We start from the raw sequence: 18,379 nt of genomic DNA on the forward strand, positions 1-18,379 counted from the left end.
CCCCCACTTGCTCTGTCTCTTTCACAAAAATAAACTTAAAATTTTTTTTTAAAAATCCACTTAATGAGACTATCCAAGAATAGTTAGCATGTGAAAAGAAAATTCTAGGTCAGTTAACATGATTGTGTTCCTTGCGATTGCTGCCATAGTGCTGTCTCTCTAAACTTTTGCACAGAGAAGACATTTTCCGTCAGCTGTGTATTTTCTGACAATACACGGGAGAATGCTCACAGAATAGAAGCATTTAGAAAGCAACATTTAGGAGATTTAACAGCCTTCAGGCAAAATCTCCACAGTAAATTGCTCTTTATCAGTGTCCCTGAAAACAGCTTTGTAAGAAAAAAAAAATTTCGCAATTCATTGTGGGTTTTTTTTTTTTTTTCTATTAGTTGGGTTTTCCTGTGACTCATACAATTGGCATGATTTCTTTGGAGAGATCAGAGTGCTGGGTGTGTAAATATCATTCGGTGGCCAATGAAGAGATTGGTTAGGAAAAATGTTAATGGATCTATGCTCAACTTTGCTTCTCCTGACCCTTATAATCCCCCATTGTGCCAGAGGTTGCTAATTGTGCCCCCATATGTGTTTTCCTCTTCTCACATAAAGTCAGAACTCCTCATTTCCAGTTGGACACATGGCTGCCTGGAATAGATACTATGTCTCCAAGCTTCTCGTGCAGCTAGGCTGCCCTGTCCATCTTGTAGACAGATGTGAATGGAAGGGGTGCATACCACTTCCATCAAGAGCCACTTAAGAAGGGAGCATGCCTCTCCTCTCCCCTTCCTTCTTCAGGTAGGCCCACTGTAGAGATAATAGCTAGAATTTAAGCAGACCTCACAGAACAGGATGGGACCTGAGGGATTGTGGTAGTTATCTATTGCTGCATAATAAATTACCCCACAATTTAGCAGTTTAAAACCACAAACGCGATCTTGCAGTTTTTGCGGCATGTCAGCTGGCTTCTCCCTAAGTGCGGAAGCCAAGAGAGAGCCAGGAGGAAGCTGCAATATCTCTTGTGACGTAGTTTTGTACGTGTCACGTCAGCATTTCCACCATACTCTATTCGTTGTTAAGTAGCCCGCTACAATTAGTCCACATTCAAGAAGCGTGGATCAGATGCCACTTTTTTTAAAAAATTGTTTTAAATGTTTACGCTTTGAGAGAGAGAGAGACAGAGACAGAGTATGAGTGGGGAAGGGGCAGAAAGAGAGAGAGGGAGACACAGAATCTGAAGCAGGCTCCAGGCTCTGAGCTGTCAGCACAGAGCCCGACGCAGGGCTAGAACTCATGAACCTAGATGCCACTTCTTGAAGGTATGAGCACCGTGGTAGATAAAACTGTTGCCCCTGCCCATCCCCCTCTCCCAAAGGCACCCATGTTCTAATCCCCAGAACCAGCGAATATGTTACCTGGCATGGAATAAAGAATTTTGCTGATGTAATTAAGGGCAGAAACAGGGAAATTTCATGGATTATGTGGATAGCCTTAATACAATCATAAGGGGGTCAGAGTGAGAATAGGAAATGTAATGATGGAAACAGGTCAGTGTGAGGTTGCCACGAGTCAAGGGATGCAGAAGCCTCTAGAAGCGGGAAAAGGTAAGGAATAGATTTTCCTTTAGAGCCTCCAGAAATGCAGCCTTTGTAAGGTCAATTTTGGACTTCTGACCCCCAGAAATGTAATAAATTGTTGTTGAAGTTTGTGGTAAGTTGTTACAGTAACAAGAAACTAATACACCAAAGAACTTGTGGACATAGTTCAAAACTGCCACAGTCCACCCTCTGGTCACTACTTATTCATAGTTCCCTCACATGCAACAAGTGCACCCCCTTCCCAAGGACCCCCCAAGGTCTTATCTCATTATAGCATTCACTGGAAGTCCAGAGTCTTGTCCTCTAAATAGGTCCTGGGGCAGAGGAGTCTTCTTGGATATAGTTCCTTACATTTGGCCACTTGAGTATAGTGCCTCTTCATCTGAAGTCCTGTGAACTAAAGGAAAAAGCTATATGCTCTCTTCCTGCAACAACCAATTAAAATGGCAGGACAGATAGGGAGACATTCCAGTTTCAAGGGGCAGAAAACAGGTTTGCAGAAACCCCCAGTCCATAGCAGTTCTGAAAGTCACTTGGGTATATAGGCTGGCAGTTCCATATGAAAGGCCTGGGAATAATTCTCCATGGATTTTCATTCTATCTTCTAGGCTTTTGGTTTTACCCTTGAAGCCATCTTTATTCCATTAAAGGTAGCATATATTTACATGGAAATAGTTTTCTCAGCCTGCTTCCTGCTTATAGAGCTTGAGGGTCCAAAGACCTCTTTCCTTTTCATGCTCTGACTCCTTCAGCCCAAGCTGGCAGTGTTTTGACAATTACAATACTCTCTAAAAAAAATTATGAATCTCCTGCAAATCTTGATTGGGTTTCAGTCCCATAAAATAAAAATAAAAGCCCTACCCATAAATATCTTTGAGCTAAATCTTTTGCTACCTCGGGCTTCTGCAGAAGGACAAAAGCCTTAAGCTTCTTAGAAGCCATATTATTTGAATGAGAGGATCCAAGAAGCATAACCTTAAAATCTTTTGAGAGTCTTTTGCCTGTGATATCTCCCTTAAGCCACTACTGGAATAAATGCCAGTGGAGCTTAAAATAGAAGACTGTGTCCTTGCAACTATGGTTAGCAATATTCACCCTTGGGTGACCATCTCTGAACCTCTCGAATGTGAGAAATAAAATTCTATCTTGCTTAGGCCACTGTTATTTAGGGATTTTCTGTTAGGTGAAAGAATCTAATCCTAACTACTATACTCTTGGTGCTATTTGGTGAGCATCTCTGAAACTAATACAGTAACTAACTCATCAATAGACTCAGTACTAACAAACCACAAGTGCTCAAGATTGTGAAGCATTCACAATCTGGTGATCAGACGGACTGAAACCATTATAATCCTTACACGTTAGAAGTTGATGTCTTATGAATAGATGGAAAATGGGCTCAGCTCATTAACAGAGGTGGACTGTAAACAGTGTGTGTGGGCAGGTGGGGAAGTAGGGAATGGAGGGTGGGGTGTTTACAAAAATAAAGGACATGGTCTCAGCACTCATTACTTACAGAGTGTTGAGGGACATAAAACACGTACATGTTAAAAGTACTAAAGAATGCCTACACAACAGGATTTGAGATATAAACGGGCACAGGTATCTCTGAAGTAATTAAATGTTTTAACATTTTTTGAGCACTGCATAAACATTTTTGAATTATCACAATTCTGAACGAATGAGAAAACTGAGGCTTAGAGAGCTTAGTTTGCCCCACTGCATACCGTAAATAATTAGGATAATTGACTCAATAATTGAATTTGCATAGATCCAGCTCTAAAGTCCACGCTGCTCACCACAATGTTAACAACGGAGAGCTCAGGTTGGCTCAATCAAGGTGAATTTTACCTTTTTGAAAATTTACCTTTATACCTCAAATCATGAGCTTTAGGGGGAAAATATTTGCAAAACGCTCTCCGCTTGACAGAACATTTACGACTCTAGTGTAGCAAAAACCTTAAAAATGATTAATTTCACTGTCTTGGATTCGTACAACCTTTTAGCGACATATTTGGGGCAAGCCGTGAAAAGTCGCTTTGTTGTCTTTTACCAGTAACATTTCATCTGCAGCATGCACACACACAAAAAATTGATCTTCGAAGAAACACAAAGCGTCTCTTCCCAAAGTAAGCGTTAGTCCTCTGAAGGGCAGCCTGGAACCGATTTCAGCAAAGTGTCGGGACAAAGAGCTCTGCGCTGTTGTCCGGTACAGAGCGGTAGAAACCAAGAAGGATGGAATGTTTTCGAAGGCAGGGCGGGAAGTCTTCAAAGGACGGATACAGGATAATCCTGAAAAGATGTCAGACTGGGGCGGGGCACTGCACCAGGGAACGAAGAGAGCTGCAGGAAGGGTAGGGAGTGCGGGACGGACGGCGAAATCCAGGTGCCGGGAGGACAGCGCGCGGGGAGGAGCTCGCGTCTGGGCCGCCGAGCGGGGCCAGGTGAGGTCACAGGCCCTTGTGAGGTGGGGTGGAGCCGCGGGGCCGCAGCGCTGTCCAGTCGGCGTGGAGGCGGCGGCGAGCTCAGCCGCTCCCCGCTGCTCCGGAGCCCCTGCGCGGTGGCGGAGGCGGTGGCGGTGGCGGTGCCCTGGGTCCCGCACTCTTCCAGCGCGGGCCGCTCAGTGGGCGGAGCGTCGGCCTCGGTCAGGTGACCTGGGGGCGGGGCTTCGTCGCGTGGGAGCCCGGGAAGGCGGCTCAGCGAGAGCGCCGGGCCACGTGGGGGGGCGGGGGCTGAGCGGCCTGCAGCTAGGACCTTCGGATCCCAAGGGGCTAGGGCCTCGCCCGTGAGGCGGGAGGAGGGGGACACCCTTGGGAGCCCGAGGGGGTTCACGGTGGGACCCCCCCCCCCCGGGGGGACACAGGTGGAGAGGCAAGACTTGCCGAGGAGCGTGCCACCCGGTGCGAGGGACAAAGTAGAACAATTACGGAGATGGACGAAGGTTCCAGAAGGGGCAGCGATGTGACTGGGCGGGCGGGGCATTAAAGGGGCAGACGCGGCTGGATCCGATGGTGCCTCAGAAATGGTGGTGGTTCTGGAAGGGTGGAGGTCATGGTGGCTGGGAAGCGTCCCTGCTTCTTGAGCAAACCCTCAAACCTCTAGTAGAGCACTTGTTTTCATCTGGTGAGTAGTTTAACGTGTTCGCAGGTCTACTCACTTTCTTCGCCAGAAGGCTAAACGAGCAGGGCCTGTTGGAATGTTCCACAGCACAGGTTCTTCCATGAAGTGGAAGTTCAGTCAGTATTGTTAAAGGTGGCAGTTGGGGGTGGTGCCGGTCGTGTGTGAACGTTAAGGGCAACGGGTGCAGTGAAGAGGTGTCTGCAGTTGCTGTTAATGGACGTTTGCGGCCATCGCTGCAAGGGAAGTGAGGGAGGAAGTGAGGGGGCGGCTTGGAAGGGAACCCAGATGAAAAGAGTAGAAAGTACTTTGCAGAAGGCTGTCGCCCTTGGGTGATGGGAGGGAAGCAGATGAGGAGGTGGTGGTAATTCAGCAAGTGAGAAAGTGCAGTTGTGAAAGCGCAATGCAAACATCAGAGCACTAAAAACAAAATAAAGTTAGATTCTCCATATTTCTGCCTAGCTGTGCCTCTGGGTTTACTAAGCAGCAGTGTAAATTTAGTGAAAGTATCCCTGGAGTTGGGAGTCAGGTACCTGAATTTTGCTACTATTTTGTGTACGTTGTGTGAGCAAATCACAATCTTTCTGTGTATCAGCTTCCTTATATATAATTAAGGTATTAGACCAGAAAGATTTCTTTTTTTAAAATGTTTGTTTATTTTTGAGAGAAAGAGAGTACAAGTGGGGCAGGGGCAGAGAGAGAGGAAGACACAGAATCTGCAGCAGCCCCCAGACTCTGAATTGTCAGCACAGAGCCCGATGTGGGGCTCGACCCCCCCCCCCCCCCCAGTAAGATCATGAACTGAGCTGAAGTCAGAAGCTTAACCCACTGAGCCACTCAGGCACCCCTGACCAGAAAGATTTCTGAAATCATCCTAGCTCTGTTGTGGATTCTATGATTTCATGTAACAATAAGCACTCCTCCCCAACTTCATTTACGGCTTTTAAAGTTTGTTTATTTAAATTTCAATATAGTTAACATAAAGTGTTAGTTTTAGGTGTACAATATTCAGCAATTGTGTACATTACTTAGTGCTCATCATGATAAGTGTACTCTTAATCCCTTCAGCTATTTGACCCATTCTCCACCCATCTCCCCTCTTGTAACCATTAGTTTATTTTCTATAGTTAAGAGTGTTTCTTGGTTTGTCCCTTTTTTTCCCTTTGTTTCATAACATATGAGTGAAATCTTGTGGTATTTGTCTTTTCTGACACATTTCACTTAGCATTATACTGTCTAGCTCCATCCATGCTGTTGCAAATGGCAAGATTATTCATTCTTTTTTATGGCTGAGTAATATTCCAGTGTGTGTGTGCGTGTGTGTGTGTGTGTATACCACCCCTTTATCCATCCATCTATCAATGGATAGATGGGCTGCTAACACTTGAGCTGCTTCCAAAATTTGGCTATTGTAGATAATGCTGCAGTAAACATAGGGGTGCATATAGTTTTTTAAAAAATTTAATGTTTATTTTTGAGAGAGAGAGACTGAGCGCAAGCAGGGGAGGGGCAGAGGGAAAGGGAGACACAGAATCTGAAGCAGGCTCCAGGGTCTGAGCTGTCAGTACAGAGACCAATCAATGTGGAGCTTGAACCCACAAACCATGAGACCATGACCTGAACCAAATTGGTTGCTTAACTGACTGAGCCGCCCAGGTACCCCCACATATCTTTTTGAATTACTGTTTTTGTATTCTTTGGGTAAATATCGAATCGTCTGATACTGGATCATATAGTTATTCTATTTTTAACTTTTTAAGGAACCTCCATACTGTTTTCCGTAGTGGCTGCACCAACTTGCATTCCCACCAACAGTGCACAAGGATTCCTTTTTCTCTATATCCTCACTAACATTTGTTTCTTGTGTTTTTGAATTTAGCCATTCTGACAGGTGTGATGTGATATCTCATTGTGCTTTTGATCTGTATTTCCCTGATGATGAGTGATGTTGAGCATCTTTTCATGTGTCTGTTGGCCATCTGATGTCTTCCTCCCCTAATTTTAATGTATGTATTAAATTATAAAATTTTGAAAATTCTATACTCTGCCAAGGAATGGAAAACCCTTTAATAATAATATGATAGCTTGATCTACATGGGGACTGGATCAGTCATGATACTTAAAAAAAATACTTGTGATGTATCAGACGGTTTTGAATTTCCTTCTTTTTGGGAGTTTTTGATGAATCAGATAGTGACCACCAAGATGTAAGGGAAAATGAGAAAAGACTGTGTATCTGGGAATGTGGTGGGCAGAACATAGGTATGGCTGCTGCTGGTGGTTTTCTCTCTCGCTCTCCTGGTACTACTGGGACTAGAGGGTGAGTAGATGACCCCTTCTTGATTCTCATAGGTGCTTCCAGACATTTCTTCGTTCCATTTTCAAAATGCTCAGTTTTGCATCTCGCATTATCAGATGATACCACCCACTACCACTCCTTGTTGCTTTAGTTAAATTTCAGCTCCTGGCTTTCTGCTGCTCTAACTGTACTCCTGTCATGATTCTTGTGACTTTAGCATTCACGTAGATGATCCTTCCAGTACTCTGATCTCTCAGTTCCTGTCTTCCTACGATTATTTAACCTTTCCTCAGTCACTTGTCCCTTTTTCGTATTCTCAGTATGAAAAATTAATTCTCAATTAATTTATTAATTATTGCTAATTTCTTACTGTGCCTTATTTGGAAATTAAACTTTATTGTAGGTATTTGTGTTTAGGTAAAAACAATATATACTGGGTTTGGTACTCTGTAGTTTGAGGCTTCCATTGGGGGTCTGTGAACAGGTCTCCATGCATAAGGTGGGGGAATACTGTGTGTGCCATTCTCCAACCATCACATTCCTGTCTTTCAGGCTCACTCTGACTCTAATAGTCCTTGGACCCCACCAGGATCTTCAGTCTACTTTTTTTTTTTTTTTTTTTTAGATGTCACTCACCGTCTCTCATACTTATTTCCCACACACCTGCTCCGTTTGTTACATGGTCAATAATTAAAACCATTCCCTTTCATTTCCCCCCCAGTTTCCTTATCACATTTTCAGTTCGTTTTCCTTTCTTGGCGAAGTCATAATCTTAGATTAAATCTAGATCTCTGCATTGAACACAGCTAGAGAAAAAAACCACAACCATGCTTCCTGGTTTCACTTTAAATTCACTGTCCTTTCCTCAAGGGACCCTTGAGGCTGCCCAGCAACTTTATCAGGTACCCTTGGGCTATTAATTCTTCCATTCTCCTAGATGACTGTTATATAACAATACCTCTATCCTCAAACCTCTAGCATCTTCTCTCACATCCTTGTTCTCAGTTGATTATGCTGCTACCTGTTTCACTAAGAAAACTAAAGCAATCGAGAGCAGCTGGCTGGTTCAGTCAGTAAAGCATATGAGTCTTGATCTCAGGGTTGTGGTTTCAAGCCCCACATTGGGTGTGGAGCCTACTTAAAAGCATATATATATATATATGAGAAATAATAAAAGCTTATCTATATATCAAATAATAAAAGAGAACTCAGCAATCAGATGATTTCCATCTTAAAAGTTTATATATATAATATAGATATTAAATAATAAAAGAAAACTCACAGCAATCAGATGATTTTCACAAGCCTCTACAACCACATCTACTTACTTGGTCTTCATGTAATTAAGCCCAATTACTCTGTCATGTCTCCTATTATATAAGTATATTCTCAGCTAAGGACAGACCCTGCCCTTGTGCCCTAAATCTCATCGCCTTTATCCTACTTGAGAATATTGTTTCAGTAATTCTCCCCTCCAGTGTGATCAATTTTTGCTTCTCTACTAGATTATTCTTATCAGCGTATGAACATGCCTTTATTTTCCCCCGTCTTCAACCCTCATAACCCCTTTGCCCCTCAGCTACTACCTCATTTCTTTTCCCCTTTAAAGCATACTCTTTGAAAGAGTCCTGTCTTCTGTTTGTCTCTGTTTTCTCTCCTCCGTTCTCTCTTGAACTCACTCCAAGGACATTATTTCCTTACCATACTACCCAAATGGCTCCTCTTAGGGTCGTTGGTGTCCTCCATGTTGGAAAACCTACTCAGCCATTCAGTACTCCTCTCACTTCACCTGTTGGCAGCATTTGTCACAGCTGATTACTCATTCTTATTTTTTTTTGGAATTTATTTTGAGAGACGGAGAGAGCGAGCAGGGTAGGGGCAGAGAGAGAGGGAAAGAGAGAATCCCAAGCAGGCTCTGCACTGTCAGTGCAGAGCCTGATGAGGGGCTGGACCTCATGAACCTTGAGATCATGACCTGAGCTGAAATCAAGAGTCAGACCCTTAACCAACTGAGCCACCCAGGCAATTACTCATTCTTCTTTTGGAGTACTTTTTTCCACTTGGCTTTTAGGAATCTAGCCCCACCTGGTTATCCTCTTTGTGACGACTAGAGTGATCCTTTCAGAAAGGACTTTACATCATGTCATCTCCCTTCTCAAAACGGTCTCACGGCTTCCCATCTCAGAGCACAAGCCAGAGTTTTTACAATGATTTAAGGGCCCTCTATTTCTGCCCCCCTTCCTTGACCCCTCTGATCCCCACTTCTTTCACTTTGCTTTTTCTGCTTCAGCTTTATGGGCTTTCCCACTGTTCCTTGAACAATGAAGCTGCGTCTTACTTCTGAGCCTAGGTACTTGCTTTTCTCTGGCTGAAGTGCTGTCCCCTCAGATATTCATTGGCTTCCTACTTTCATGCCTTCAGATCTGTATGCACAAGTCTCCCTCTCAGTAAGGTCTTTCTTGGCTACCCTATCTGTTCCCTGCTTCTCTTCCCTAACACCGTACTTCACTTTTTCCCCCTACTTTACATTTTTTTCCCCTTTCATACTTATCACAGATAACATACTCCTTGACTAGGATGTGAGCTCCATGAGGAGCCAGATAAATAAACAGGATTTGTTTTTTCCTGTGTTTTTCACTGCTGTATCCCTGTTGTCTCTGTTTTCAGCCTGGAGGAGAGCCTAGTACATAGTAAGCATGCAGTATATATGTGTTGAATTCATGGATGGAGAGACAAACGGATAGATTGGACAAGAGAAATACAAGTTCATTTCTCTTGGTTTGTCCTTGCAAGTTCATATATGTATCATAGGATTGAAAGACTCGAGACATCTTTTGTCAGATTTATGGGGAAGGGACTTCCTGTACTATTTTTTCTCTTAGCTTGGAGAGGGTTATGTAGTATTTGATTCATCCAGCGGATTAAAACCAGTCAACTTTTTGATAGGTCAAAAAATTATGAAACAATTCTTCCTTTCATGGTTTATTTAAATAAAGCTTACTGTGCTTAATTAGGTACTTTGATAACTTAACAAGCTGTTGGTGAGTAATCTCCATAAGGAAGACATGCCTTCTCTCTTTTCCTTTCCTTTCCTTTCCTTTCCTTTCCTTTCCTTTCCTTTCCTTTCCTTTCCTTTCCTTCTTCCCTCCTCCCTCTCTTCCCCCCCTTCTTTCTTTCCTTTCTTTTATACATATAGCATTGTGCTTGTTATTGTGAGAAATAATTCAAAGAATGATAAGATACCAATCCAAGATACCATCCATGAAATTTAGGTTATAGTTGATATAGGAGATGTATATGTGGCAAATAAAAATATAAGGCAAATGATTAATGCCAGTTGAGTAGTGAAGACAGTTATAATGGTGGAGACCATACTATACCAAATAGTTGCTAAGTAAAGATTGAGCTCATTCGAGAAGACCTCGAAGAGGTAACATCGAGTGGGTTGCTGGGGAAATCTGCATAGCCACCTAATGTCTTCTGAGATGGCTATTTGTCACATGGTTTCATTGGATTTTTAACATGGTTTGAATCCAGGAATGTTGGACATACCACATTCAGCAGTAATTAGTATAACATTTCAGAAGTAAGTGATTTTAAACTACTATCTCTGTTAAGAATATTAATACTTGCAGTTAAACTTCATGGTATGAAAATGACCCTGATAATTGTAACAATGTAATATAACTAGCAATGTAATAAATAGCACATCCACTGTAACTCAGATATAAGTAAAAAAAGCCTGTGAAAATGTGAGGAATTTTGAAAATTGGTTGGTATGTGATGTGGAAGTCTTTGATTTAAAACAGGCTGAGGCATCTTTTGTTTACAATAGTATTTTTTTGAGAGGCGATGTTATAGGGTGCTGAAGACCACGGCTCTTGAGTTAGGCTGTCTGACTTCAAATTCTGACTCCGCTATTTGTTGCCGGTTTAATCTTGGACAACTTGATCTGAGTCTTTATTTTCCTCATCTGTAAAATAAAGATAACGATAATTCCTTAAAAAATATCTGTAAGGAATAAATGAAATAATTTATGTTAAAGTGTTCATCATAATGTCTAGTATATAGTAAGCATTTAATAACATTGGGAATTGCTGCTATGTTAGTAGTTCTGTTTCTCTGGGTTTATTTGAATAAATAAATATAAGTGGATTTCTCTGCCTTTTATGTCATTTGTTTTGGATTTCTCTACTTCTTATACCACAAAAGGTAAAATTAAGGGACGGTGTGATCTCCTGTGAATTACAATCTACTAACTGCTTTTTCTAGTTTTTGTACACATATATGGCTTGGGGAATATCTATTTGGTATTATACTGTGTTATATTACAGGGATAACCAGGTAGGTAAATGTAATTAAGTCTCTTAAGCAGGCATATGATTTTTTTCTTATCTTTTTTTTTTGGCAGGAAATCCTTTTGTGCTCATTCATACTTGTTCATCAAGACCTTTGAGTCCTCAAGGGCCGAATTTACCTCTAAACTGAAAAATGGAAAGTAAAGTACCTTTATTCTGCCAGGTATTTTTTTCAAAAACAGTTTCTAAAGGCGGCTTCTTCTTCTTCTTCTTCTTCTTCTTCTTCTTCTTCTTCTTCTTCTTCTTCAAAAATAGTTTACATTAAAAAATTAGTTTATGTTTATCTCACACCCATAATCAGTAAGCAGATTCATAGAGCAATATAGTTATAGGATCTTTTAATAACTAAGGTGAGTTTTGAGTTCTTTTAGTGGGCATATAATGAACTTTCATCCCAGCAATATCAAGAGGTCTGTGGTGTATGTTGAGAGTATTTTGCGGGGTAGGGGACTGGGATAATTTTTTAGGAGAATAAAGATTTAAACCTACATAAACGGTTGTAGGTAACATAATTAATGATGTGGGAGTCTAACCAGAAGGTAATCTAAAAGATACCAAGCTAGCCTTCTTCCCTGTGATTCAGGGGATGTTCTTATCCATTGGCCGGTATTGTGTCAAACAAAAAACAAACCCGGACTTAGTAAGGAGAGACTTTATTTGAAAGGATTATTCCAAGGGAGGAAAGGGACTATTTATTGAAATAGGAGAGGGAAGGCTGTGACCATAAGATCTTCAAGGAGCTCAAGGGCTAGGCAAAAATGGCTTTTCTTTCATGGAGAGGAGTCAACAAGGCTAGGAACTGGATTTGGGGAAGTGGGATGAAAGAGTGGCATGATGAGATAAACAGATCAGAGAATATTGTAGGGGCCTGGAGGAAGGAGGAAAGCTTAACCACAGTTTGGCTAATAATCCTTCTGTTCTAATTAATCAGTGGGGTTAAAACAGTTTAGCTAATCATTTCGTAGAGCAAAGAAAAGGAGTTTTGAAGGTATTTGGCCTTGTCATAGGTAAACAAGGGGGGCATCTGTGAGTTTTATCTAAAGCTTATGGGGGGAAGGGTGATTCCTTGCAGCAGGCCATTTTCCAGAACACAAAAGGGTGAAGGGATTCCTTTAATCTTCACTGCTTTCCAGGAGCACAAGGCTCAGGAAAAATTCAACATTGTCAGCTGAGAGTCTTAACCTTTTAAATTTATGCTTTCAATGGATCTGGTGCTACCATATGACATGTACCTATACTGTAATCCGAAAGAAATTAAAAAAAATTTTTTTTAACGTTTATTTATTTATTTTGAGAGAGAGCACATGTGCGCTAGAGAGAACATGAGTGGGAGAGGGGCAGAGAGAAGTAGAGAGAGGATCCCAAGCAGGCTCTGTGCTGTCAGCAGACAGAGTGGTGTGAGGCTGGATCTCACAAACTGAGATCATGACCTGAGCTGAAATCAAAAGTTAGGGACACCTGGGCAGCTCAGTTGGTTAAGCATTTGTCTTTGGTTCTGATCATGATCTCATGGTTCTTGGGTTCAAGCCCCATGACGGGCTATGTGCGGACAGCTCAGAGCCTGGAGCCTGCTTTTGATTCTGTGTCTTCCTCTCTCTCTGCCTCTCTCCCACTCATCTGTGTCTCTTTTTCTCTCAAAAATAAATAAACATTAAAAAAATTAAAAACAAAAGTCAGATGTTTAACCAACTGAACCACTCAGGTGCCCCCCCACCCCCGCAAAAAAAAAAAACAAAAAAACAATTTCAAGGCTTCTTGCTAAGTACCAAGATGTGTGATATGTCTACTAACCTGTTCCACTTTCTTATACCTAATACTTAGTTGATTGTATCCTCATGAGCTGATTTGGAAGAGCTGATTCTTAAAAGTTAAAATAATTAAGAGTATTAATATATCATACCAGTTTGTCTTCCTTAGGCTGTGTAGTTTATACTTCACAGACGGTTCACCTTTAAACACAGAATTTCAGAGATTATTTTCTTCCTTTTCTGTATCATCAAAGTTTCTGTTCACTATTTGACTGCTTCTGTTCATCTGGTCTTTGATAACAGGTTTTTGTGCCTCTCTGTCTTTTTAGATCTTCCTCCTTTTATTTTCCTGGTTTCTGTTTTGAGTCATTTTTCTCAACATCTCTAGGAAACTTTTCATCATTCCTGATAAATATTAGGGCAGCAAATCAGATTGCCTTTTTGAAGCAGGTTGTTAAAGGTGTGCCTCTGTTGTAAGATGAATGTATGCAGACCCTAAAAGTCACTGAAATAGTTCCCTTAATTTACATTTTGTGTAGAAATAGAGATTCTCTAAACCCCCTTAGTGATTTGCTTTATACATTGCCTTTGTAATTTGTTCAGGGGTTAAAAACTAATGTACCTTTGATCAGCTAGATGCAGTCCAGTTGTTTTAAGCAAGCAGCCATGTTTTTTTTTTTTTTTAAGTTTATTTTTGAGAGAGAGAGAGAGAGAAAGTGAGGATGAACAGTGGAGGGGCAGAGAGAGAGAGAAGGAGAGAGAGAATCCCAAGCAGGCTCTGCACTGTCAGCAAAGAGCCCGATGCAGGGCTCGAACTCATGAACTGTGAGATCATGTCCTAAGTTGAAACCAAGAGCTGGATGCTTAACCCACTGAGCTACCCAGATGACCTGCAAACACCCGCATTTCAAAAGAGTATATTTCTCACTTCGTTCCTCTTTTTCTAAACATGTTCATTGCTCCTGGGCTCTACTTCCTTTTTTGGAGGGGGAGGTGTCTGTTTAGAAGCAGTATAGCTGCTTTATTTTTTTTCTCGATAGACTTTTATTTTTTAGAGCAGTTTTAGATTCACAGCAAAATTGAGTGGGGAGTTCCCATATACTCCCTGCCTCTATACATGTGCAGCCTCCTCCACTATCAACATCCTACACCACCGTGGTACATTTGTTACAATCAATAAACCTACACGGACATATCTTTATCACCCAAAGTCCATACTTTACATTGGGGTTGATTCAGTATTGTGCATTCTGTGAGTTTGGACAAATGTATAGTGACATGTAGCCATTATTATAGTATATAGAATAGTTTCACTGCCCTACATATCTTCTGTGCTCTGCTTATTCGTTTTCCCCCTCCTCCACTGACTACCGCTGGTCTCTGTAGTCTTTATAGTTTAACCTATTCAGAATGTCGTATAGTTGGAATCATATAGTATGTAGCCTTTGCAGATGGGCTTATTTTACTTAGCGATACGTATTTAAGTTTCCTCCGTGTCTTTTCATGGCTTGATAGTTCCTTTCTTTTTAGTGCCAGATAGTATTCCATTTTCTAGATGTACCACAGTTCATGTACTGAATCTACTGCCATTCATCTGCTGAAGGGCACTGTTTTTTTCCCCAAGTTTTGGCAATTCTGAATAAAGCTGTTTTAAGCATCTGTGTGCAGGTTTTTGTGTGGATATATGTTTTCTACTCCTTTGGTAAATACTAATAGGGTGTGATTGCTGCCAAATATGGTATAAGTATGTTTAGTACTGTCTTTCAAAGTGGTTGTACCATTTTGCATTCCCACCAGCAATGAATAAGAGTTCCTCTTGCTCCACATCCTTGCCAGCATTTGGTTTTGTCAGTATTTTGGATTTGGCCATTTTAACAGATGTGTAGTGGTATCTTGATGTTTTAATTTGCACTTTCCTATTGACATGATGTTGAGCAAATGATCTTTTCCTTTGCTTGTTTGCCATCTGCACGTCTTCTTTGGTAAGATGTGTGTTAAGATCTTTTGCCCACTTTTAAGTTGGGTTGTGCTTTTTCTTTTTTTTTTTTTAATTTTTTTTTTTCAAACGTTTATTTATTTTTGGGACAGAGAGAGACAGAGCATGAACGGGCGAGGGGCAGAGAGAGAGGGAGACACAGAATCGGAAACAGGCTCCAGGCTCTGAGCCATCAGCCCAGAGCCCGACGCGGGGCTCGAACTCACGGACCGCGAGATCGTGACCTGGCTGAAGTCAGACGCTTAACTGACTGTGCCACCCAGGCGCCCCGGGTTGTGCTTTTTCTTATTGTTAAGTGTTCTTTGTATATATTTTTGAATATACGGAATAACAGTACTTTGAGTACAGCCCATTATCAGATATGTCTTTTGTAAGTACTTACTCTCAGTCTGTGGCTTGTCTTCTCATCCTCTTGATAGTGGATGTAGAAAAGAGTTTTTATTTCTTTTTAATTATTTTTTAAAATTTTAGTTTATATATTTTTAATTTGCATCCAAGTTAGTTAGCATATAGTGCAATAGTGATTTCAGGAGGAGATTCCTTAATGCCCCTTACCCATTGAGCCCATCTCCCCTCCCACAACCCCTCCAGTAACCCTTTATTTGTTCTCCATATTTAAGAGTCTCTTATGTTTCGTCCCCCTCCCTGTTTTTATATTATTTTCACCTCCCTTCCCTTATGTTCATGGAGAAGAGTTTTTAATTTAATGAAGTAATTTAAAGATGCCTTAAGAACTAGATTCCACAACTGTTAGGTATGTTCACGAATGCTGGGCATTTTATAGCTGCATAATGCACTAAGGATAGTTGGTGACATTTAGAACATGTACCTAATCTGAACTAATGCACTGATAATTAAATCCTTTTCAGCAAAATTCTGTCTGGTAGCATCACTTTAGAGAAAATATGTATCTACAATGAATTATTTGACCCGGAAGGTCATACTGAACTTACTTGTGCAAAGAGAACACGGTTGACTGTGGCTCTTGGTTACTCCCCAGGCAGAAGAAAATAGCGATTTATCAGATGAAGGCTGCGGTTCTCTTGCAACCAACTTGCCATCGAGACATATTGACAACAAGAAAGACATCAAGTTTTCTCAAATGACACAGAAGACAATTTCACGTGAAATTAAGGGTTTGAGGCTAGAGCACAAAAAAAGGTAAGTTAAAGTGTGAACTCACTAAATTGAATTATACTGCTGCAAGCTTGAGAGAACCAAAAATGTAGCTCCTATGTTCTCATAAGGTGCTAAATGTGGAGGATCATGCATATTTGTGGCCTTTCTTTTGGTATAGTTTTAACTCCTAGGTAGCCGTTCTTTTCATGTTTTTTCTCATTTCTCTCACAGCTATGTGGAAGCCTCTAAGCCACCATGGGCTTCTAGTTATAGCAGAGCAATTATCCATATGCCTGCAAGTTTGTCTTTTTTGACAAAATAATGTATTTAAGTCTACAATGTGAAGATTTGATATATGTTTACATAGTGAAATGATTACCACCTTTTACTCATTTCACATATTTACCTTATTTACTTAACTATGTTGGTGAGAACACTTAGGTTCTACTCTCTTAGCAAATTGCCATTGTGCAATATAGTGTTATCAAGTATAGCCATAATGTTATGCATTAGGCCCACAGACCTTATTTATCTTTTAACTGAAAGTTTCTACCCTTTACCAGCCTCTCCCTTTTCTTATTTCCCCCACCTCCATCCCTGGAAACCACCCTTCTACACTCTGTTTCTATGAATTTGGCTTTTTTAGAGTCCACATATATATAAGATCATCCAGTATTTGCCTTTCTATGTCTGACCTATTTTACTTCACATGATGCCCTCAAGGTCCATCCATGTTGCATGGCTGGGTAGTATTCCTGTGTGTGTGTGTGTGTGTGTGTGTGTGTGTGTGTGTGTGTGATGACACACCTTTAGCCATTTATCTGTTGATTGACATTTATATTGTTTCCATACCTTGGCTGTTGTGAATAATGCTGTGATGAATCTAGGAGTGCAGATATCTCTTTGAGAGTGTTTTCATTGCCTTCAGATATATAGCCAGAAATGGAATTGCAGGATCATATTGTAGTTATATTTTTAATTTTTTGAGGAAACTCCACATTGTTTTCCATAGTGGCTGCACCAATTTACATTCCCACCAGCAGTGCACAAGTGTTTCCTTTCCTCCACATTCTTGCCAATACTTGTTTCTTGTCTCCTTGAAAACAGCTATTCTAACAGGTGTGAGATGATACGTCATTATGGTTTTGATTTGCATTTCCCTGATGATGAGCGATTGTGAGCCATTTCATGTACCTGTCGGCCATTTGTATGTCTTTTTTTGGAAAAATGTCTATTCACGTCCTTTTAAAATTGGATTATTTATGTTATTGAGTTGTATGAATTCCTTGTATATTTGACTATTAACTCATCAGATATATGGTTTGCAAATATTTTCTCCCATTCTGTAGATTCCCTTTTCATTTTGCTGATGGTTTCCTTTGCTGTCCAGAAACTTTTTAGTTTGATGTAGTCCCGCTTGTTAATTTTGCTTTTGTTGCCTTTGCTTTTTGTGTCAAATCCAAAACATTATTGTCCAATGTCGAAGAGCTTACTATGTTCTACAAGTGTTACTATTTCCTTTTCAAAATTGCTTTAGCTCTTTGAGGTCTCTTGTGATTCTATACAAATTTTAGGATTATTTATTCTACTTCTGTGCAAAAAATGCCAGTGGAATTTGGACAGGAATTGCATTTAATATATAAATCACTTTGGGTAGTATAAGACATTTAAAAAATATTAATTCTTCCAGTCCACAAACACAAAACATCCTGCCATTTATTTGTGTCTTCTTCAGTGTTTTTCATTAATGTTTTATGGTTTTTGGTGTACTCATCTTTCGCCTCCTTGGTTAAATCTGTTTCCAAGTATTTTGTTTTTTGATGCTATTGTAAATGGGATTGTTTTCTTAATTTATCTTTCTGATAGTTTCTTGTTAGTGTATAGAAATATAACTGATTTTTGTCCATTGATTTTGTAATCTGTTTGACTTGGGTACAGATCAGAGGTTCCCATGACCCCTACTCAGGTTTAATTAATTGCTAGAGCATCTCACAGAACTCAGGGAAACATTTATGTTCAGCAGTTTATTAAAGGACATGACTGAGTATACAGAAGAATAGTCACATGAAGATATTCATTGGGTGAGGTTTGGGAGGGTCCCAAGCACAGGAGCTTCTGTCCCCATGGGGTTGGGGTGTGTCACCCTCCTA

At 40.7% G+C, this 18,379-nt stretch overlaps 1 protein-coding gene and 1 long non-coding RNA gene across 47 annotated transcripts in view; one reads left to right on the plus strand and one right to left on the minus strand.

The window, feature by feature from the left end:
* Positions 1–10: 10 nt before the first annotated feature.
* The window catches only part of EFCAB3 (EF-hand calcium binding domain 3), a 460,207-nt gene continuing 441,838 nt past the window's right edge, over positions 11–18,379 (plus strand). For 39 of the 46 annotated variants that reach the window (XM_045044745.1, XM_045044780.1, XM_045044768.1 and 36 more), the window contains exons 1-3: positions 4,578–4,715; positions 11,420–11,529; positions 16,111–16,271. In XM_045044745.1, the coding sequence (XP_044900680.1) occupies positions 11,500–11,529; positions 16,111–16,271 (191 nt within the window). In that variant the 5' untranslated portion in view covers positions 4,578–4,715; positions 11,420–11,499. Of the gene's footprint in view, positions 1,599–3,907; positions 4,037–4,103; positions 4,242–4,577; positions 4,716–11,419; positions 11,530–16,110; positions 16,272–18,379 lie in introns of those variants that run through there. The other 7 variants (XM_045044749.1, XM_045044748.1, XM_045044746.1 and 4 more) reach the window with 7 other exon arrangements.
* Positions 11,562–16,193, minus strand: LOC123381966. The gene is made up of 3 exons (XR_006589653.1): positions 16,064–16,193; positions 13,267–13,315; positions 11,562–11,609 (listed from the first exon to the last, which is right to left on the minus strand). It is a non-coding gene; the product is annotated as an uncharacterized LOC123381966 (long non-coding RNA).

Source organism: Felis catus, chromosome E1, assembly GCF_018350175.1.
Source record: "Felis catus isolate Fca126 chromosome E1, F.catus_Fca126_mat1.0, whole genome shotgun sequence".
In the NCBI taxonomy this organism is placed as follows: domain Eukaryota; kingdom Metazoa; phylum Chordata; class Mammalia; order Carnivora; family Felidae; genus Felis; species Felis catus.